Here is a 23,166-nt window from a genome sequence, read left to right as displayed (position 1 = left end):
CTGAAATTCAGGCTAATGGTGAGGCATGATGGGAATCCGATCCTAGTTGGAGGCCCTATGTACTGGGCTAAGGGGTTTAGATTTTGTATCTCAAGAAGTGGGGAGCCACTGAAAATTCTTGAGCAAGGGATGGCATTTTTAGAAAAAGATGAAAGTGGTCGTGGGTTATGGGAGAGGGAGGGTGATAGAGGGCCCAGTAAGGAAGGAGATGGCTACAATAAGTGGTCCATGTGAGACGGTAGTACAAATAGGGGTTGGGGGGGTCGGCAAGGAAGCCTAGGAAAGTGAGCACATGCAGAAGGTGTCCTGTTGCCACATGAAACGTCCTTGGGCATCAATTCCTTATGTGCACCTGTTTATTGACTGAGCCACTCTGCACTGGTGTGGGGGGGGGCAGGGGCGGGGGTCTCCTGGGGCCCCACAGCTCCATATACAGCTCCCCTCAAGATGGGGATATGGTCAGTGGAGCATGACCCACTCATGGAAGAGAAATGGGCTGAAGCAGCAGGTAATGGGTTCCTGGGCCAGGTCAGAGCTGGCCGCCTGCCATGTTTCCGGGATAGGGGTGAAGGAACCAGCCCCGTGGCTTAAGTCCTCCTGACCAGAGCTATCCAGGTGAAACGTACCACCCTGCCCACCTCCTGCTGTGAAGTTCACAGCCAGCTCAAGGCTCACAGCCTCTGTGCATCAAGCTGGGCACAAACCCTCCTGGGCTAAGCCAGTTCTAGAAGCAAAACCTACATGAGGAAAGAGCACTGGGCTGGGATTCTGCCACTTGCCAGCTGGGTGGCCTTGAGTATGTCCCCAAAGCCTTTCTGAGGTCTAGATATTCCACATTCTCCGGATAGGGGACTGATCACAGTCAAGGAGTGTAAGTGCTGAGTCTTCCATCTAGTCTCTCCACCTCTATCTACCCCATCTTCTCTGGTTAACTTCCCTGAAGAATCCCAAGACCACACAGAGACAAGAAGAGCCAGCCACTATTTACAGTCAAAGTCCAAGACCATGTTTGTACATTTGTCAGTCTGTGGACCTAGCATAGCATACCCATTTTAGAGATGACATAACCAAGCCCAAGTAATTTCCATAATTGGTCCAACTGGGCTCAAATATTTGAGCAGACATAGAGGCAGACTGAACACTAATGTCTCACCCAAAGAAGCTGGACCCTCACCTTGGTGCCCCCAGACCCCTCTGCCTCTCATGAGGTCTGAGAGCAGATTAGCAGACATCCCCCAGGTCTGGGGTTCTGGAAGCGAGTCTATAGCTCCCTGGCTGATACAAATGATGGTTGGACAGACACATAACTGCATCCCTTCATTGTCCCTACACCTCATCACACAGAACATTTTTCTTTTCAGCCTCTTGATAACACTGGAGGAGAACATCACTGCTGGGCTAAAAGGTCTTTAACACCTCTCCCAAGCTGGCCCACCTCCCTTTTACACTGAGGGCACATCTCAAGCCTTGGAAGTCTAGTTTCCTGCTAGAATTTAATAACCTTGGTTTGTTTTCCTTGTGTTTATTTTTGTTCTTATCTTCTATTTATGGCAAGTGATACTGGTTTCCCATTTAAGGCAGTGATATAACAATTCTCCAGAAAACGTGTTTGGGGCAAGGAAGGGAGGAGTGGGTCGTGGAGCCAGTGACAATTCTAAGTAATAAAGATTGAGATCTGCCCTGGTTCAAGGTGGGGAGAAGAGAAGAAAGAGGTGCTGCTCAAGAGCACTCAGTATAGTATGTCCCCAGACCTGCGTGTCGCGCAGACCTCCATTCAGGCGCGCTTAGGCCAAGATGACTCCGCGGCCCCTCCTGATGGCACGTGCGCGGCCCATGTGTCACCCTGCGGGGTCCCGCGGGCCCGGCGACCTGGGGAGGAAGGCGTTGGCTCCGGGCGGGCAAGCCGGGCGCCCGGGAGGGCCCCTGGGGTTTTCGGCGGAGGAGGAGGGCGCGGGAGCCGTGGCGCGAAGGCTGCCACCTGACCCGGAGCGAGCGGTTGGGGTCCCCGGCCAACCCGCCGCGGGATCCTGGCGGGTCACCTGCGGCCGGGGCGGTGTGCGTGTGAGTGCTTGCGCAGACGTCAGCCTCCCAGGCCCGCTCCGCCTTCCGCTCACCGCGCGCACCCCGCGCCCCCTGCCGCCCCCACCCTCAGCTCCCTGGCCCCACGCGCCCGGGCACGCGGAGCGCCAGACTGCGGCGCCCGGGCGGCCGCGGGCGGGGCTGAGGGGCGGGGCCATGCCGCGGGGCCCGCCGCCATTGGTCGAGCGCAGCACCCGGGGCGGGGCGCCGGGCGAAGGCGGGTGGGCGCGCTCGCGGAGGCAGAGGCCGGAGCCGGGTTGCGGGACTGGCTGATCCCTTGCCGCGGAGAGGGCGAACGGGAGCCGCTCGACGGGTCCAGGGAGAACCGCTCGCAGAGGCGGCGAAAGGCGTCCAGGCCTAAGCTGGGCTTCTGCCGCTGGAACCGCCATCCGGAGCCTGGGCTCCGATCACTTTTCGGAGGGACTGTTGACCTCGCCCTGCGGGAAGAAGAGGGGCGTCCGCCTCCAGGAGCAGGAAAGAGGGAGGAGCCAGGGCCCCGCAGAAAGTTCGCCTCCTCTGGGGGACAGAGGGGGCGAAGTGGGAGGAGGAGCCTGTTTAAGGCGAACTCAGAGCTGCGAAATCTTAGGGCGGCGTTCAAGGCCCCCTCCCACACGCGCGCGCAGCAGAGCGCCCTGCTCCTCCTTCAGACGCTGGCTTCGCCTCGCAGGGAAAAAGAGCATACCCTCAGCGCCCGGGGAGCGGCAGAGCTGAGATCGAGGTTGAGTCGGGCAGGCACCCTCCACCCGATCGATCCCCTTTGGAGCGGGCGGAGCAGGTGGCATAGGCAGTCGGGAGGATAGGTTCGCCCGCCCCGGACACGCACATACGCAAGCACCCGCAATCACTTCCAAGGGACCCTCCAGGAGTCTTTAAGGACCCGGAGTCACCCCTTCTGCCCTCCCACCCCAACCCCGGAGCCCCAGGCGGGGCCCCCGGGATCGGACGTCCCCACGCCTCCGGGCACCTGGCTCAGCAGGAGTCCCTCGGGTCCGGGCAGGGCAGGGCCGGCGGTGGCGAGCCGGAGCCCGCCCAGCGCCCGGGCCCCGCCGAGCCCTCGGAACCCACTCATGGGGCACCGGCTCCCCGTGTCCCCTCGCCCGGCCGCGCCCAGCCCGGCGCCCCGAGACGCGCAGAGGAGGATCCCGGCGCAGTGACCCGGGAGCCGCCGCAGCCCCTGGAAGCCTCGGCTGACGGAGAGGAAGGCTGCTCCCCGCACCTCCAGGCCCTTCCAGGCATCCCTCTGAGCCGCGCCAGAGGCCCGGCCCGCCATTCCCAGGTAGGAGGGAGACACCCCAACAGAACTGGGGAGGCGGGGAGCCGGGGAGAAAGGTTTGAAGCTTTGGGGGGGAAGGTTAGGTGAAGCCTTACAGGAAGTGGGAAAGTCAAACTGATTGAGCCTGTTACGTGCCGGGATCACCCGGCAACTTCACTTACCTAGAGAAAATGGAATTAGTTGAGCACCTACTCTGAGTCAGGCTGGATGCTTATCCCAGGAAAGAAAGACTTAACTGAGTTTTTGTTGAAAGAGATCTGGAGTAACAGCATATTTGAATATAGGGATACTGAGGCTTAGAGAGGAAGAGGCACTTCCCTTCCCCAAACACTCCCCTCCTCCTTCCCAAGCTGGCTGCAGCCTGCAAACCTGGTTGAGGGTGGGGCTGGGGTGGGGCCAGCTGGTGGTGGCCTTGGTGAGGACCTCCTGAGAGAGCTTAAGGAGTGCCTTCTTTGTTTAGAGTTCTTTGAGCTTTGGGGGGAATTCGTGCAAGGAGTGAGTTTCCTGAGCGATCCCCTTCCCAAGATGGGTTTTCTGTGCTCAGCTGGCCAGAGGGCCTCCAAGCACCTCTGCAGGGCTCTCTCCTTCCCTGTGCCCCCAACCCGGGGACGATGACGAAGGGTGTAGTCCTGGACCTCGGGGGAAGTGGGAGGCTGTGCTGTGAAGGGGCAGCCAGGTCAGGAGCCCATGATTCAGGTTTCTTCTGGCGTCAGAGGGCCATGATGGGGTCCCCCAAGACCTCTGCTTGCACTCCAGTCCCTCCACACCTGACTGCTCCAGGCAGCCCCTTGACTGCCAAGAGGAAGTGTCACAGAGAAAGGAACCCGCTTGCTGTGTGCCAGGAGCTGTGTGGGCCTCTGGCTTCTCACTGAGCTCTCGGGGCCACGCTGTGGGTTTGTTTCTACCGTTTGATAGATGACCAACCCCGCTAGGTGCAGTCATTTGCCCAGGGCGACTGGACTGGTGAGAGGCAGATCTGGTCTGCCTCCTTTCTGCCACCTCAAGGGTGGTGAGATTGGCTTTGCAAAGTGCCCAGGACTCCTCTCAGTGGGGGCATGGAGGCCAGTGAATACATGTGTGTGCCCAGAGACTGGGATGTGCCCTAATGGTGGAGGCTTGGGGTGTGTGGGAGGGAGGGAAGGAGGGAGAGCTCAGGGTATCACAAGGAGGAGGATGTGGCCGGACTCTCATCCTCTGTTCTTGCCCCTCTGACCCTTCCATCTTCCTGGCAGGCCCTGGGAGAGGGGCATGAGGGAGAAGAAGGGGTGAACCCACAGACGCGTGGGGCAGGAGCTGGCTGCTGAAGGTCTGGGGGCGTTCCGGGCAGGGTGCTTGCCCCCAGCTATCTGCAGCAAGAGACAGAGTGAATTAGAATGGACCTCTAGGCTCATTCCCCCAACCCTATGCCAGCTGAGGCTTCACTGAGTCAGACACTGTTTTGAAAAAGCCTGATTTTGGCCAGGGGGTGGGTTTTTTAAGAGGCAAAAGCCCAGACTTTGGAGCCAACAGCCTGATTCTAATCCTGGCCCGACCAGTCATCTGTGTAAACTGGGGCAAGTGACTCAGCCTCTCTGACCTCCCATGTCCCCATGGGTCCAGCAGGTTGATGGTGGTCCCTTCTTCATGGGACTGCTGTGAATTCACTGGGATAAGGCACACAGGCACCCAGCATGATGAAGATCTGCCAGGCTGTGGCGACCCTTCCCCCAGCATGGCCCCACCGCCTCTGCTCCAGGCCCTTCTGCCTCCCAGGTGCCCATAGAAAGACCCTGGGGTGAGTCACAGAGCTTGCATTCAGGTACCCATGCGCTACTGGTGGCTCCCACTAACCATTCTCGGGGCCTCCAGGGGCGAAATCTACATTCTTAAAGGGCCCTTTGAACTCCGACCCCTGCTTGCTCCTCACTGTAGGGTCAGCCTGGCTGAGGATAGAGAGAGGGGAACAGGAAGTGGAGGAGAGAAGCTGTGCCCACAGCACTGCAGAGCCTCCTCTGGGGGAGGAGAAGGGAAGAAGGATGCGGGGATGGGGGGCAGAGCCCATGGAGGTGCTGTCACCTGATGGCCAGGTGTCTGGGTGCTTCACCCAGTCCCACGTGGCTGGGGCCATGTGCAGACTCACAGCCTTCTCTCGGAGACGAAAGCCACAGATTTTTTTCCTCCATTGCCCTTTACGGACCCCGTACCTCCTCTCTCTGACTTCCTCACGTCTATTCAGTTGCTGATGTTAACATGTCTAATACCAAGAACTTTGAGCTAGAGGCTGGAGCAGGCAGTGAAGGAGACACACTGTCCCTGGGGGCTGCCAGCCTTCTTCTCTGTGTAGACAGAGATGACCAGCAGCAGAGTCAAGCTCCTGGCAGAGGGACTTGGGGAGGAGGCTGTCCTGGTGTGGGGTCTCTTCCCCGCCCCCGCTAATCCCAGCCTCCATTGAAGGCCCAGGCTGGCTCCCTCCCAGCCTGGGAGGAGACTGAAGAGTTCAGTGCTGTTGGCTTACAGCTTCCTCTCCGTTGCTGCCCACCCAGCTGTGTGCTTAGTTCACAGAGACCCACCTCGGTGTAGCTCCTGGGCCAGCTAGACAGGGTGGAGGTGGAGGGCGAAGACCCCTGAAGAAAGCTCTGAATGATCTCCGAAATGAGAGCCATTTGCTTCTTTCACGCACAGATCATTTATTGAGCACCTGCTGTGTCCATGGCACTGAAACCCTATGGTATAAACTCATAGTTGGTTTCAGGCACAGATTGGGTGGGGATATGTAGGAGTTGTAGATATGTTAGAGTCACCATCCTGCCTCCCTTATTAGCTAAAAGGGCCAGTCGTGTAGACTTTTAAGCATCAGATCCTTATCTGTGAAACAGGGAAGGGATTGCATACTTCATAGAGAGGTGGTAAGCGGAACCCCAGGGCATGGGGCAGAGTGCCTGAGATTGAAGCCCTCCTTGGCAGGTTACTGGCTGTGTAACCATGAGCAAGGTACTAAACTTCTCTGTGGTGCTTCAGTTTCCTCATCTGTAAATTGGGGTAACCACCTACCTTCTGGGGATCCTGAAGGATGAAGTGGGTTAGTACACATTCAACTTAGAGCGCTCTGCATATATTAACTGCAAGATAAATGTCAGCTGTGATTATTGTTCTATACTTAGCACAGTGCTTGGCACAATGCAGGGCTTGGTTACTGCTGATTGTCGTCACAGCTCCAGGGTCAGCGGTATGCTGAGCTGGCTTTTTGTGTGCATCCCTTTGCAATCCATTCACTGAGATCATCTTGGGAGCTTGGAATCGGCCATGGTGGGACTATGACGCCATGAAATTGACAAATGCTGCCAATCAGAGCTTCTATGAAGGTCTTTTTAAAAAACCACTTGACTGCATGGTGGCTCTCAATTGGGCAAAGTGATAGCACTGAACAGGTTGTGTGCAATGGCAACCCACTCCAGTATTCTTGCCTGGAGAAGCCCATGGATGGAGGAGCCTGGCGGGCTGCAGTCCATGGGGTCACAAGGAGTAGGGCATGGCTGAGCAACTTCACCTGCTTGGTGGGGTGGGAGGCAGAGGAGCCTTCAGAGAGGAGGTGACATTTGAACCAGACCCTGATAAAGGGAAGAGGGGTTCCGGGGGAGGGGCTGGCATGAGTTGAGTTCCCAGCAGAACTCAAGCTCACTAGGGGTTCCAAGTTGGGGGGAATTCTGGTGGGTGCTGAGAGAGGAAACAGGAGGGTGGCTGGGCTGTGAATGGCCTTTGGGTGGGCCTTGGAAGTTACTTATCTCTAATTGGGCTTTGGAGCTTGGATCCATTTCAGTCTCTCCCACAAGATCAAGAGGTTCCTGTAGAAAGTTTTGGGTATCCCCCAGAACCATAAACTCTTGGAGCTATAGGGACCTGAGTCATTCTTGCGTCATTTCTCTGACCTGCATCCCCTAGTCCAGGCAAACTCCCAGGACCTGGAGGTTGAAAAACTGCTGGGCAGCCTGGTCCCTGGGCATGGAGGATGTGGTCTGGACCTGGCCTTTCTCTTCTTTCCGGGAAAGCCAAATGGCCATGGCACCCCCTTGCTTAAGAAATGCTCTCTAAAACCTTCCCCATGTCATGTCCCAGAGTCACAGGCTCCCGGGAAGCCATAACTGCATAGGACAGATGGTCCAGGCAGAGAACAGATTCTAACAAGAGTCGGCATCTTTGAGACCTTGCCATGTGCTGAGCCCTTTACAACAGCCCTATGAATCAAGTCCACTTTATAGATGAGAAAAGCGATGCCCAAGGAAGTTAAGCTCCTTTCCCAAGAGGAGTAGCAAGTTAGGGGTAAATCGAGGAGTCCAGCCCCAGCAGTCCCATCTGGGAATAAATAAGGGGTGAATGAATCCAGAGGTGAATGAATGAGTAAGAATGGGTAGATAAATGAAGGAGGAAAGAAACAAGACAGGGATGTTCAGGCAGAACTCCACAGCCCTTAGAGAGACCCCAGTCCAGCTTTCCCATTGTACAGACAGAAAAGTGAGTGAAAGTCGCACAGTCATGTCCAACTCTTTGCAACCCCATGGACTATACAGTCCACAGAATTCTCCAGGCCAGAATACTGGAGTGGGCAGCTTTTCCCTTCTCCAGAGAATCTTCCCAACCCAGGGATCGAACCCAGGTCTCCCGCACTGCAGGTAGATTCTTTATCAGCTGAGCTATCACAGAACCAAGTAGGAGGCTAACAGGGGAGGCCACAGCCTCCAGCACAGGCTGCAGGACCAGGCCCCCGGCTTCCTGACACTCGGCCCCCTCTCTCTGCCGCAGCCCCGAGCCATGATGAAGACCTTGTCCAGCGGGAACTGCGCACTCAGCGTGCCTGCCAAGAACTCATACCGCATGGTGGTGCTGGGCGCCTCGCGGGTGGGCAAGAGTTCCATCGTCTCCCGCTTTCTCAACGGCCGCTTCGAGGACCAGTACACGCCCACCATCGAGGACTTCCACCGGAAGGTTTACAACATCCGCGGCGACATGTACCAGCTGGACATCCTGGACACGTCTGGCAACCACCCCTTCCCCGCCATGCGCAGGCTGTCCATCCTCACAGGTGGGTGCCGGGGGGTGGACACGGGAGCGTGAGTATGGGAGTGTGTGTGCTCAGCACTTTACAGCTTGCAAAGCGCTGCCTCCATCTGAGATGAAGCTCGTGAGCCCCCGTGCACCACCGCGTGAGGTTGGAGAGGTATTGCTGCTTGCCGACAGAGGATGGAGCCAGGGCCCCAGATCCCTTCCCTCTGACTCTGGTTTGATAGATCGTGGCTGCCAGTGCTGCCTTCCAGATCTGTGGTTTTACCCAGGAACAGATAGGCTCCTGCCTTCTTCCTTCCGCGGGTGACCCAGCAGAGCTCCGGGGCCCAGGATCAGCCTGTCAGGCTCAGATCTATTGACACCCAAGGCCTTTGCTGCCTCTCAAAGAGGCAGGGACAGGACCCAGACAGTGATCAGCCAGAGAGGCTGGTGGGGACCTGCGCATGCTGGGAACTCAGTAATAATCACAGTAACGGCCATGGTGATTGCTAACTCTTACCAGGAGCTGCATGCCTGGGCCTCTTTCTAGAGCTTGGCATGTATTTAATTAATCTTCACAACTAACCTAGGAGATGCGTATCTGCCTTCATTTTACATGTGGGGAAACTGAGGCCCCAACAGGTTGAGTTACTCCAGATGATACACAGCTGGGAAATGGCAGTCTGGCTCTCAGGCTTTAACCCTGGGCTCTCCCGTAGCCTCTCAGCCAGGCTGGGAGTTGGGGGAGGGAGGGGAGCTTGTGGGGTATTAAGCGAGGGCAGATGGAGATGTGAAACTGGGCCATGCTTTTCGTCACTCAGGCAGTTTTGTGTGGTAGCTAAGAGCACAGGCCCAGAAATTGGTCTGCCTGGGTGCAAATTCTGGTTCTGCTGTTTCCTGGTTTTGTCCCTCTGAGCAAGTAACTTAGCCTCATTGAGCCTTGATTTTCTTATCTGTTTCACATCTGTACCCATCCTAGAGGCCTTCATGAAAATTAAATGAGTTTATATAGAAAAAGTGCTTGATGAGTGGAAGGTGAGCACTCACCAAATATGGGTCTTATGTGAAACCTGCATTTGCAGTGTGCATGCAGTGGGCTGTGCAGTCATTTCCTAAGCCATGCTCTGCCGTTGCTGGGCAGCTGATGAAGGAAAGGAATCAGCAAGTAGTCCCCCAGCCATCACTAAAACAAACCCACAAATCAAAATACTTCTGCATCAAGAAACCCTTCCTATGCCCACCCCTCCCTCTACGGCCCAGCCAAGACCCCTCCACGAGTGCCCTGGGCATATGGCTTCCTTTTCCAGCTGTCCTCGCTGACCATCTGACCCAGATCACACTCAGCCTGACCCACTCCAAATTTTGGAGAAGAAGTTTGTGGACAGAGGGAGTCTGGGCTGACCTGGATTCCAGTCCTGTCTCCACCACTTGGCAGCTTACACATGGGAACAGAGGTTCAGATCTCAGTCTTCCCAGCTGCACAATGGGTATAATGTTGCTTCCTCCCGGGGTGACTCCTCAGCCTACAGGAGAGTGCCAGGGGAGGGGGCATGGGGGTATTTCCAGGACACGGTGAGGATTGCAGGAATGTCCGCTCCCCCTACTATGGGGAGGGGACACAGTGCCTACCGATAGAAATAAAGCTAACAGAGGGAGGGAGAGAGAAGATATGGAGAGGAACCATGTGCATATTCCCAAACTTAAGTTTTAATTACACAAATAACACACAAATGCGTGCTCCTCTAAGCATATAGATAAGGGTAAAAAGCCCCCTTGACCCTTGCTTCCACCCCACCAGGCTCCTGCCCCCTCCACCAAGGTAGCCACCCCATCAGTCTTCCAGACCCCCCATGAACATAATTGACATTCATGTTTGGGTCCCCAGAACAGAGTATTTTCGTCTTTTTTATGTGCACGTGTCATTCTGGGCACATCTGTCTGGCCACCCGTATTTTTGCTCGCCAGCCTGTGCCTCATTTTCCAACCTGGTGCTGATGCACAGCGCATTCTGAAAGCCATTAATTCTTCCGCCAGCTCTCCTTCCAGCTGCCAGCCAGGCGTCTCTGAAACTTGGCATGCAGCTTTGCATTTGAATGTGTCAAGGCCGCAGAGTCCTCAGGGGCCTGGGATTAGCCTACCAGGGGTGGGTTTCACAGCCCAAGCAGAAATGGTTGCCAGACCAGCACTGCCTTGCAAGTGCCTTTCTCAACAGCCCACACCACCTTTCATCATATCGCATCCCGTCCACGCGGCCAGCTTTATGAACACCCACTGTGCATCGTGACGAAGCCTCCCTTTGCTCTGGAGCGTGTCATTGGCACGAACGCAATCCTGAATGTGCTGTGTGCTATTTTGGGGGGACAAATGGTATGCCCTGGGGGTCCAGAGGAAGGAGGCAGCGGGGCTACCAGAAGCTGGAATTGCTTGATTCTCCTCTTGAGAACGTGGGCTGGTCCCCGGCGCCTCTGAGCCTCAGTTTCCTATAAAACAGGGATCTTAACATCTCCGCACAGGTTCTCAAGAGTTTAAGCCAAAGTGCAAAAGGTGCTTTGAGTGTGAGATTGTGATCACTGTAGTGAGATCTGAAAATCAAGGTAGAGGCACTGACTGGTCTTCTCTCACCCTCCCCACCTCCCCATCATCCCTGTTTCAAAGACCTACACTGAGGGATACAGCAAGTTGTAGCAGGGGTAGTGTGGGCCTCAGAGGGTAGTGTTCACTTGTTCATCCATCATGTATGCAAGAAGCAGCAGGCACCTGTGTGTGCCAGGCACCAGGAGTAGGGTCCATGTCTCGGCCCAGCCACGCCTGAGCTGTGTGATCTTGAGCCAGTTGCTCACCCTTTCTGAGCCTCAGGCTGCCCACCTATCACGTGAAGGTAATGAAATCTCCCTCACAGAGGTTTCATGAGGAATCCAGGGGTACTCAGGTGGTTCTTCCATGTGCTTGTTCTCTTTATCCTTTTGAGATACAAGTCACTGAGCCCATGTCACTCGCCACTTATTATCTCATCAGACCCTCAAAAGCATCCTGCATGGGACAGGTGGGGAAACAGGTTTACGGAGGTGGCATGACCCGTGCAAGTGAGTGAGGGGGCAAGGGATAAACCTAGGCCTGCCTCCTGCCAGCACTCTGGGTTCCTACTGTACACCAGGGGCTGCTCCAGGCCCCGGGGATGTGCACTGAACAGCAAGAGCCCTGCTCTTGTGGAAAGTGTAGTAATTACTATTCTAACACAGTCCACACAAGCTCAGAATCACTCACTCTGTCTACGGCCCTGCAGGGAAATGTAGGGTGGATCCATTATGTTTGAACCAGGCTGTGCCACATATTAGCTCCGTTACAAGCGATTTAACCTCCTGGGCCTCAGTCTTCTGCTCTGGAAAACGGGAATAATAGCAGCTCCCCCAGAGAGTCACTGTGACAGTCAGGTCAAGGAGTGGGGAGAGGGCAAAGGAGCTGCCTGTAAACTTACCTCCCAGGGTTTCTGTCTCCGCAGGCGATGTGTTCATCCTGGTGTTCAGCCTGGATAACCGGGAGTCCTTCGATGAGGTCAAGCGCCTCCAGAAGCAGATCCTGGAGGTCAAGTCCTGCCTGAAGAACAAGACCAAGGAGGCGGCAGAGCTGCCCATGGTCATCTGCGGCAACAAGAACGACCACGGCGAGCTGTGCCGCCAGGTGCCCACCACCGAGGCCGAGCTGCTGGTGTCCGGCGATGGGAACTGCGCCTACTTCGAGGTGTCGGCCAAGAAGAACACCAATGTGGACGAGATGTTCTACGTGCTCTTCAGCATGGCCAAGCTGCCACACGAGATGAGCCCCGCGCTGCACCGCAAGATCTCCGTGCAGTACGGGGACGCCTTCCACCCCCGGCCCTTCTGCATGCGCCGTGTCAAGGACATGGACGCCTACGGCATGGTTTCCCCCTTCGCCCGCCGCCCCAGCGTCAACAGTGACCTCAAATACATCAAGGCCAAGGTCCTCCGGGAGAGCCAGGCCCGCGAGCGGGACAAATGCACCATCCAGTGAGTGGGAGGGATGCTGGGCTGGGGCTTTGGCTGGGCCTTATGGGAGGTGGCCCCAGCGCCTGCTGCCCACATCCCCCGGACAAAACCTCAAGTGCAGTCACATTCTGAGACCTTTGGTGGGCTAGACCGGAGGACTCCGGCCTCAAACCTCTGTATAGTCTCCTGCCTTCAACCGCTTCCCTCTGATTCCTCCTTTCTGCCACTCCCCTTGGGTTTCAACTTCTCCGGGGGTGTGGATCTCTGCCAGGCAGGAGGCAAAGCTGGGTGACATCTGGACTTATGTCAGGACCCAAGTCAGAGCTTGCCTGTCCTTGCAAGAAACGCTGATGCCAGATGGGCCAGGGTGCCGGCTTCCAACGGAGACTCCTGGAACATCAGAGATGAAAACAACACCCCGAGTCGCTGGGAGGGGGCGCTGCCCTCCTGGTGTAAGACGCAGCTTGGTTTAGGTGGCAGCTGGAAGTCTCCCCCTACCCCATCCTGAACCACTAACCCTCTGGCTCAGCAGTTTCTATCGCCTGCCCCCTGAGTTGGCCCCCAGCTCTCCCTGACACTGAGCCAGGGGCGTCTCTGTGTTCGAAGTGGGTGTGGCCACGTCTCCTGGACCACGTCCATCTCCTGGACCGCCTCCCTCAGCCCCCCCTCCCAGGTTCCTCTCGTCTGCTGGTTGTGCTTTGTTGTTGCAGCTGTTGTGGCGTGTTCCCAGTAGAAACGGAAATCATTGTACTGTAAAAGCCTAGTTATCCCTCGTTGGCCAGGACCTCCCCCCAAGTTCAGATCCGCTGCCTCCACGGGGGACACCTTCCTCCTCGGCTCCCAGATGGGGTTCCCGTGGCCTGTTCGCAGCTGGACACTGCCCTCCTCACAAGCTTCACGGTTTACACTTACACAGACGGAGCGGGCAGGCAGGCCGGGACTGCGTCTCCTCCTGCCCCCATTTCACAGAGGAGGCAGCTGAGACTCAGAGGGCCAAGGAGCAAGCCCCAGCTCCGCCTCCTGGCTAGTTCAGGATGGAGCTCTGTCTGAAAGCTGGCTGTCCTCTGCTGTGCTTGTTCCTCAAGCATTTATTGAGCACCTCCTGGGTGCTGGGTCCACTGTGCTAGAAAACAAAGAGGGTAAGCAATGCACTTGACGCCCCTAAGGCTGAGGCTCCTGGCTCCAGCCTCTTTCCCTCCCCTAGCCTGGCCCCTGACTGCCCCTGCTGCCCTACTGCCAGTGTGCACGCAGCTCTGGGGAGGTGTGGAAGAGCAGCTGGGAGCTAGAGCTGAGCCCAGGAGAGGCAGATAAGAAGAGCTCCCGGGGGCCTTTTCCTGGCGCCTGGGATGGGGTTGTGCTGGGTACCAGGCGTGGTGGGATTTGAACCTGTGGACCAAAGGCTCTTGTCATCAGCTCTTAACAAAGACATTTTGTGTTTTAAGTCTCCTTGAAACGATTGAAGTTTAGAGCCACAAGGCGCCTTAATGATTGTCTAGTGAATCCGAGGCCCAGAGAGGGTAAGTACCTCGCCCCGGGTCACACAGCAAGCCTATGAGAGGCAGAAGCAGGGTTAGGTCGGGGCATTCAGCACACACTATGATGTGCCCCTCTCCTGACCCGGCCTCAGCCCCTGGGGCCTTCGGGGATTTGAGGTGTCATCTCCCTGAGCCTCTCCGCAGATGGGCCTTTGAGGGCTCCTATAGATCCTGTGTACACCGTACCCACGTATATACGTGTACACACACGTGAACACCCAGAGAGACACGTGCCCTGGCCTCAGCTCTGCACACCCCACACCTCCTACCCGACCCTGCTGTTTAAGGCAACCGCTCTGACCCTGCTTCTGTACCCCCACCTGGCCCCAGCCTGAACCCTCTAAGCAGACCAGGTACCCTGGCCAGGACAGATGTGTGGCTTGCTTCCCCGTATCTCTGTGTACACTCTCAATTAAAGTGGGTTTGTTTCTAAGCCGTGTCCTTGACCATGTGTGTTTTCTGTATTTCCAAGAGGTGTGGCTCTTCTGCAAGCATAGCCGGCCTTTCCCTCCCCAGATGGCACCTGCCTGGTGCCCTTGTCCTGCGGGTCAGCGCTGAGTCAGCCATCAAGGTTAATTAAGTACGTGGTGGGAGTGGGGAATAAAGCCCCCAGACAGGAGGGAATAACAGCCCTGACCCTTCTGGGCCCTCCGAGGGCTGTGTGCTGAGGTGTCTGTGTACCTCTGAGGAGTGACCAGGTCAGACAAGAGACACCTCCTCCCCGTGGACCATCAGCCCTTTGTGATCACCATGCATCTGACTTCTAGGTGGCACTCAGAACCATGCGGAGAACATTTGGCAATAACGGGAAACAGTTGTGATTACCAGAACTGTGGAGAGGGGCGGCATGCTATTAGCTCCTGGTGGGGGATGTTGCTGAACACCCCCCAGGGGGCCAAGGGCAGCCCCCACCATAAAGAGTTACCCCATCCTGAAGGTCAGCAGTGGGCAGCCTCCCCTCTCGGACCGTCAACCCTTGAGACCAGGACACGGCCCATATCTATGTGTGGTTGATACAACCTACAACTTTCTGAATGGTACTTAATAAACGCTGGACACGCAGAACGTGCCCTCGTGTGAAATGAGACAGGACGTGGGTGGGGATGGCAGGTGGAAGTGGGGGGAGGTGGAGTGGAGGGAGGTTACACTTCCATGTGTAACCCCAGTGTGGCACCTTGAATGGAAGTTCTCCTTGGACGGAGGGGAGGGGATCAACCACACCCCTGCTGTGTGAATGACATCCCTCCTCTCGCTCCATCTTCTCTTCCAGCCCCACGAGAAACATGCTCCTCATGTTCACGCTTCTTGTGGTGGGGAATTAGGCTCAGAGCGCTCAATATCTTATCCAAGATGGCACAGCAAAAGGGGTGAAGTGGCAGATCATGGACTTGAAACGAGGGGTCATCTGAGCTCCTTGTGGGGGAGGAAAGGATTTTGCATCTGGGAGATGGAGACGGGTCTGTGCTTTTGATGGGTCAGCAAGTATCACTGAGCAGGAGGGGCAGGTCTGGAGAGGGAGGTTCAGAGAGAAGGAAGACAAGGTCCCTGTGAGCCAAGGGCTCATCCAGAGGGAGAGATCCCTGTGCAGGCATCCGGGTGATCGTGGCTATGGTGGAGGAAAACCAACCTGGGAGAGCTCCCAGCCTTCACCTATGGAGGAGCCCAGCTTCCCTCCCATCCTTTGCCCACGCCAGCCAGAGAATGTCCATGTGGGAGGCAAGTCACTGTGATGCTCTATCAGTTCTGGGTTTTGTAAATGTGAGATGTGGAGGTGAACATTCCTCTCTGTATTGCAGGTCAGAACCGCACCCTAAGAAGGGCTAAATGGGGAGGCAGTTGGGCGCACCCACACAAGGCTTCCACGGTGCACCAGAGCCCAGGCACCTCTGCCACACTATGTCTCCACGGCGGAGGCGGTTGGGGGTGGCTGTGAATACATCCTATCTCTTCCAAGACTTCAGTTTCTTCAGTTCTTAATGGGAAGTGGCGAGGAGGACAGCTGGATCAGACAGCACGTGAACAGCCCCTTACAGCTCTATGTTCTCCGCAAGAAGGAATTAATATTCCCACTATATAACCCACAATATTCTGATCGTTACTAAACAGAACACGTTTGCTCCAGTCCCGGCCCCAGCCCCACTCCGCGCATCCCACAGATTCACCCTGGAATGGGGTTAACAAAAAGCTGTGGCAGAAGAGGCAGATGTCCCAGAACAACAGGCCTGGGATGGACAGTGGAATAGATTGTAAGAAAAGTTCCTCTCATGCAGAGAGCATTCACAGATAAGCCCAGGGCAGCCAGCTTAACTTCCATCCTAGGAAGTGAGCACTGGGAATCTGATTTCTGAGAATTCTGAGCAGCAGACTCTAAGGACTTGTTCTGTTCCACCTCCCTGAACCTGTCACTTACTCCAAAGAAATACTTCAGTCTGCACCCTGGCTTGGTGGGGGGCTAATGAGAGGCCACCGGGGCTCAGCGGCAGAGGCTACTGGGAACGCGGAAGGGAAAGGGAGCCGACCTTTGTTGCTGGCCCGCTGTGTGCCAAATACCATGCTCAGCCTGTGCCCACATCCTCTGATTGCATCCTCAAGGCGAAGCTATATGGATCCTCATAGGAGGGCCCTGAGGCCCAGAGAAATAAGGCGTATGCCTGGGGTTGCACAGCCAGTTAAGTGGCAGAGCTGGGCTAGAATTCACGTCTGACTGCAAAGCCTGTTTTCTCTCTAGAGCTTTCATAGCTGATCCAGATAGAAGTTGCCCTCTGGAGGGAGAAGACAGCAGGTTGGGATGTGATATGCGAACATGGTTCAGAGAACTCGGGTCGATGTCATTCACAGGGAGTGAGAGGCCTGCCCCTCGTAAACAAGGGCACAGCCACTGCAGCTGAGAAGAGCTTAGCTTCTCTCTCATGGAGAAGCCCGAGGTGGGCGGACTAGATCAGAGGATGGCTCTGCTCCACCGGGTCATTCAAGCTTGTGGGTCTCAGGCTCCTCCATCTCTAGGATCGTGTCACATCTGCAAGGTCAAAGCCACTGCGACGTTCCGGTTCAGCTGGAAAATTCAGGGAAGAGAGTGCAGACACTGCGCCTCTGCTGTTTTCAGATCCCTGGACACATCCGTCCGCTCACTTTCCACTGGCAAAACTTGGTCTTGTGTCTGAACCTCCCTGTGAGAAGGGCTGGGAAACACTGTTCCTTGCTGGCTGGCCCTCTGTCCAAGGGTGACTCGTAAAAGAAGACGGGGAGCGATTGGCCGGTCAGCTAACAACCTCCACCCAGCCACCCTCACACAGTGGTCAGGACCTCAGGACTCATGTCCAACCTGCCTTCCAACAAGCTCCACACTGCAGACATGATCAGAAAGCGGCTCTGACTTCCCAAGGTTTCTTTCAAGTGGCTCTGGGTCTTACTTTCCCCATCCCTCCCCGAGAACTGGGGCTGTCCCATGACTTTTCTCACCTGTACCGGAGAAAATTTGGATGGCAACAGTCTCAATTTGGAGAAGGAAATGGCAATCCACTCCAGTATTCTTGCCTGGGATAGCCCATGGACAGAGGATCCTGGTGGACTGCACTCTATGGGGTCGCAAAGGAGTTGGACATGAATGAGCAGCTAAACAACAGCACAGCCTCAATTAAAAGTCGTCGGTCATGTGATGATCGACGTTTCTGTCTTCATTCCAAGGAAAGAACTTCTCCCCTTCCTCCAGCTGAGCTCCGCTGTGCACAGAAAGCTAGAATTCAAGAAAAAGAAGGGTAGGCATTTTCTCCTTTTTTTACTCTCCATCTTCCATTTTAGTGAATTGCAGTTTCTTTTTCCTCTGTTCTTGGGGGATGGGTCTGGGGAGCAGGGTAGGGGAGAAGTGGGGGAGGGATGTTCTTGCTTGCAGGGCTCTCTGATATTGAGGAAAGACTGTCACGCTTAGAGCTTGGAGAATGTTTAGTGATGGTATTAAAGTCTAAGAGGTTATTCTGTAGATTTTTCAGAGACCAGCCCACCATCGCTGGGAATCTCTCATGTGTGGGAGTCTTGATGTAGTTCTGTACATCTCTGTTTGGGGTACCTGCTTAGTCTTTCTGCAGACCCTAGGACTGTTCTGGCATCCATGGATTCCCTCTTGCCCCTCCAGGATGCTCACTTGAAAAGGGTTGAAGGCATCCCCTTAGCAGTGTTCTCTCATGGTTATCCCACATTTGCTCTATATCAAACTCACATTATTTGCCCCAATTAGCTTGACTGTAAGTTGATCTTAGTTCAGGCAGCTTTTTTATTTGGCTGCGCTGCTTGGACTGTAGGATCTTAGTTTCCCAACCAGAGATTGAACTCATGCCTCCTGCAGTGGAAGTACGGAGTGCTAACCACTGGACAACCCATGTTGTCACTTTAATTTTTTTTTAATTTTGAACTTGTTTTTTATTATTTATCTTTTATTTTTATTATTAATTAAATAATTCATCTGAGTTCAGTAAGGATCATTAGCATCTAACTCAGACATCTATCACCCACTGGATTTGTCAGGCAGGACAGGAGCTCACAGAGCCCTGGGCTACAGGGACATGCATCAAGCACTTGAGACTTGAGATGAGGGCAGACACTCTCACAGAAGACCATAGATAGCACTCTCCAAAAATTCTCTTTACCAAGAAATCCTCTCACTACCGACTCTTTCATATCTTTGACATAGGTAAGAAATATGAGTGTCAAGTAGCTGGCTCTTGGCCATCTATGTTAAAAATGTTGCTATTTATTTACATCTTGTTTTAGAATCTGAGAACAATCTTGTTGGGTCTCAACCAAAAAGAAAGGGAGAGGCCAGCCTCACCTGCCAGGAAAAAGGGGACCGGGAATGACACGCAGGGAGGGGTTCCAGCCTCATCCAGGAAACGGAACAGAACAGAACAGAAAAGTGAGTCAGATCCCAGTGCAAAGACTGAACCAGTGCAGGTATCCCAGGCACACACCTTAATGTGTGTCTCAACAAGAGAGGCAGAGCTTCTTAACAGTTAACAAATAGACTCTGATCTGAGGCTTTCTGGGTTTCCCTGGTGGCTCAGATAGTAAAGAATCTGCCTGCAGGGCAGGATGCCTGGCTTTGATCCCTGAGTTGGGAAGATCCCCTGGAGAATGGAATGGTAACCCATGCCAGTATTCTTGCCTGGAAAATCCCATGGACAGAGGAGCCTGACAGGCTACAGTCCATGAGGTCCCAAAGAGTAGGACACAACTGAGCGAATAACATGCCCTCTCATTCACTGAGACTTTCTGGGTCCAAATCTCAGCTCTGCTATTTTCAAGTTGAGTGTCCTCAAGAAAACTACTTTTATATCAGTCAGCTTTCACTGCAATAATGCTGTGTAACAAACCACCACCAGATTCAATGGTTCATAACAAACATTTCTTCTTATACTCACTGGATTCCAGGTCAGTTGCAGTCTGAGTGGTTTAGGCTGGATGTTGCTGGTCCTAACTTAAATACTGATCCTGTTTTAATTTAAAATTTTGATGTTTTGTTCATTGTGATGTCTTATTCCATTTAAGCTGCTTTAACAAAAGTACCATAGGCTGGGTATTAACAACATGCTCATATTACAAAATAAATTGGTTTATAAGCAAATTACATATTGATCACATAAACTGGCTTATAAATAATGAACATATATTTTTCACAAATCCAGGATTAAGTACCGGCAGCTTTAGTGTCTGGTGAGGGCCTGCTTATTTTTACATAGATGACCATCTTCTCACTGTGTTCTCACATAGCAGAAGGGTTAAGGGCGCTGTCTAGAGTCTCTTCTATAAAAGCACTAAGCCCATTCATAAGGGACTCCACCCTTATGACCTAACTTTCCAAAACTCCACCTCCAAATACCAGCACATTGGAAATTAGGCTTTAAAATATGAATGTGGTGGAGAGGGGACACAAAACATTCAGGCCAAAGCAGTGGATATCTTGCATAACTTTTTATTTTTAGAATATTACATTAAACGTCATTTAGCTTGGGGACTTCCCTAATGGTCCAGTCAGTGGCTAAGACTCTGAACTCCCAATGGAGGGGGCACCCAGATTAGATTCCTGGTCAGGGAACTAGACCCCGAATATCAAAACTAAGAGTTCTCAGGCCACAGTGAAGATTGAAGATCTTACATGCTGCAACTAAAACCTGGAGCAGTCAAATATGTAAATAGACAGATATTTAGGCTGAGCACCGAGTAATTGATGCTTTCAAACTGTGGTGCTAGAGAAGACTCTTGAGACTCCCTTGGACAGCAAGGAGATCCAACCAGTCAGTCAATCCTAAAGGAATCAACCCTGAATAGTCATTGGAAGGACTGATGCTGAAGCTGAAGTTCAATAGTTTGGCTACCTGATGCAAAGAACCAACTCATTGGAAAAGACCCTGATGCTGGGAGAAATTAAGGGCAGGAGGAAAAGCGGGTGACAGAGGATGAGATGGTGGGATTGCATCACGGAGTCAATGGACATGAGTTTGAGCAAACTCAAGAAGATAGTAAAGGACAGGGAAACCTGGAGTGCTGCAGTTCATAGAGTTGCAAAGAGTCAGACACGACTTAGTGACTGAGCAGCAAGCTTGGACCCTGAATTTATTGGTATCTCCTTAAATTTTTGCACCCGAGGCAATTGCCACCCTTACCTTACGCTGGCTCAGGCTTCCAGATAGGTTCTGGTCTGCCTCACATGCTTATTCTAGGACCAGTCCCCCCTCCCCAGGCTAAAGAACCTGCAGCTACTGAGTGTATGCACTCCCAAGGTGAATCATAGAGCACAAAATGATGGAAATGTGAGACCCCAGACTGGAGCTGGCCCACTGTCATTTCATCCACACTTCACTGGCCAAAGCAAGTCATACAGCCGGCCCACAATCCTTAGAGTGGGGAAATACTGTGTCCACTCTAGGGGAATTACATGGTAAAGGGTTTGCTTGTATGTTCTAATACAGGGAAGGCATGAAGGACTGTGAATGTGACAGTCTGCCGCACCTGGCCTCGCCGAGACCCGCTGCGGGCCGCCTGGGGAGGGTGCGCTCCCGATGAGGCCTCTGCTCTGCAGCAGCAGCCCTGGCTGTGTGCCTCTTATGAGCCAACCTCGGATGCTTCACTTCTCTGCATCTCTGTCCTTCATCCGTGAAATTAGGGAGGGCCACACAGGGAGGCCCACACAGGGAGGCACACACAAAAGCACTTGGCAACTTGTGAAAGGGGTGCAAACATGTGTTCACTGCAGGATTTTAAGACACAGCCCCCAAATATTTCGACATCCCTGTCTGCGAGAGTTAGGGTCTTTGGCCCCCTCCCCGTGATCTGGATAAGCATCTGACTGCTTCCACCGGTAGCGTATGCTGAAGTGATGCTGTGTGTCTTCTAAAGCCAGCTCAGAAAACGTCATGTGGTTCTGCCTGGTTTTCTTGGAACCTTCTCTTGCTCCCAGGATGCTCCCCTGCAGAGCCCAGCTGCTGTGCAGTGAGAAGCCCACTCCTTGTGGAGAGGCTGTGTCGGGGCACTCCGGAAGCAGTTCCAGCTGAACCAAACTGAAGGTCAGGCATGTGCAGACAGGAATCTTCAGGTGGTTCCCACCCTAGCCACCCCAGCCTTCCAGACTGGGCAGAGAAAAGCCATTCTTGCCGTGCTCTGTCCAAATTTCTGATCACAAGATCTGTGGGCAGAAGAAAATAGTTGTGATTTTATGCCACTGAAGTTGGAGGGGCTTGTTAGCAGCAATACATATTTAAGACATTCACCAAACCCCTCCTCACGGTCTGGATCTCAGAGCATAGAAATGAATCAGATGTGGTGGCTCCTGCTTCGTAGAGAACCAGAAAGCAGCCCAGAGAATACAGCACTGTATCCTGTTGTGTGCTATGTTAGGGGTTATGGATGTCCCAGTGTGTCTGGACAAGGTTCTGGACTGCCTTTTCTGGAAGAGATGTTGCTGGAATTGAATCATAATGGATTAATAAAAGCTACACAGGAGGACGAGGGAGTGTTCAAGGATCTAGAGCTGAATGCATCTTTGGCTCAGAGGACAAAACCCACTGTTCCTGGAAATACCTTAAATACCCGGCTGCCACAGGACCTTTGCACTTGCAGTTATCTCTTCCTGCTTCCTCTATAGTCCCTGCTGGCTTGCTTGGTCCTTGCATTCAGAATTCTGCTCAGAGAAGTTTCTCCTTTCTTCTTTTTTTTTTTTCTTTTCTGGCCACACCATGCAGCAAGTGGGACCTTAGTTCCCTGGCCAGGAATTGAACCTGCATCCCCTGCATTGGAAGCATGGAGTCTTAATCACTGGAGCACCAGGGATATCCCTTCTCCTGACTTCTTGACCTAAGCTCTGTGTGTGTGTGTGTGTGTGTGTGTGTGTGTGTGTGTGTGTATGTTAGCAGCTCAGTTGTGTCTGACTCTTTGTGACCCCACGGACTGTAGCCTACCAGGCTCCTCCATCCATGGGATCCTCTAGGCAAGAACACTGGAGTGGGTAGCTATTCCCTTCTCCAGGAGATCTTCCTGATCGAGGGATCAAACCCAGGTCTTCTGCATTACAGGCAGATTCTTTATCATCTGAGCCACCAGAGGATCCATCTTGACCTAAGATCCCCCCAATCCATCACTCTTTGCCCTCTTTTCCTGGTTCATCTTTCCTCATAACATTGATCATCACTTGCCACTTTATAACATGTATGTTTACAAAGTGGAAAGTACAGGAGATTAAGGCATGTTTCCCAGAGAAGCATGGTTCCTGGCACACAGTAGGTCTTCAATAAAGGTATCAGGAGTGAGTGGAGGAACAAAGAGAGGGACCGGATCAGGTGCACATTTGGAAGCCCACCTTGGCTGCAGGGAATGGGTCAGAGGGACGTGAGAGAGGATGATGAGGAGAGGGTGGATGCAAGGTGATAGAACTGAAGACCTGGGGTCCCAAGCCAGCTGTGGAGAGCTGCATTGGGTGGAGAGTCGATGACCAGTCTTGGGCAGCTTGGTATTTGGGCAGCTGGGTGGTGGTACCAGTCTCCAAAACGGGGCACCATTAGGACAGTGTGCAGGTTAGAAGGAGGCCATGAGCATGGGGAATGGGACAGGAGGATAGGAAGAATGGGTTGAACTGGAATCCTGTGGAGTTTGGAACCTCAAGTGCAATGGACCGGCAGGAACCTGGAGGAGAGAGTCCGAAGCTTAGGAGAGCATCCAGCCTTAAGCAGGGGACCTGAGGGTCGTGTCAGCTGTGGGAGAGCATGGACTAGACAGA

At 53.8% G+C, this 23,166-nt stretch overlaps 1 protein-coding gene across 1 annotated transcript; it reads left to right on the top strand.

Moving 5' to 3' along the window:
- Positions 1-2,865: 2,865 nt before the first annotated feature.
- Positions 2,866-14,340, top strand: RASD2 (RASD family member 2). The gene is made up of 3 exons (XM_020883930.2): positions 2,866-3,355; positions 8,129-8,408; positions 11,868-14,340. The coding sequence occupies exons 2-3, from the start codon at positions 8,138-8,140 to the stop codon at positions 12,395-12,397; spliced, it is 801 nt and encodes a 266-aa protein (XP_020739589.1). The 5' UTR covers positions 2,866-3,355; positions 8,129-8,137; the 3' UTR covers positions 12,398-14,340.
- Positions 14,341-23,166: the final 8,826 nt, after the last annotated feature.

This window comes from Odocoileus virginianus, chromosome 23 (genome assembly GCF_023699985.2).
Source record: "Odocoileus virginianus isolate 20LAN1187 ecotype Illinois chromosome 23, Ovbor_1.2, whole genome shotgun sequence".
Classification (NCBI taxonomy): Eukaryota; Metazoa; Chordata; class Mammalia; order Artiodactyla; family Cervidae; genus Odocoileus; species Odocoileus virginianus.
This window is presented reverse-complemented; position numbering and strand designations above follow the sequence as displayed.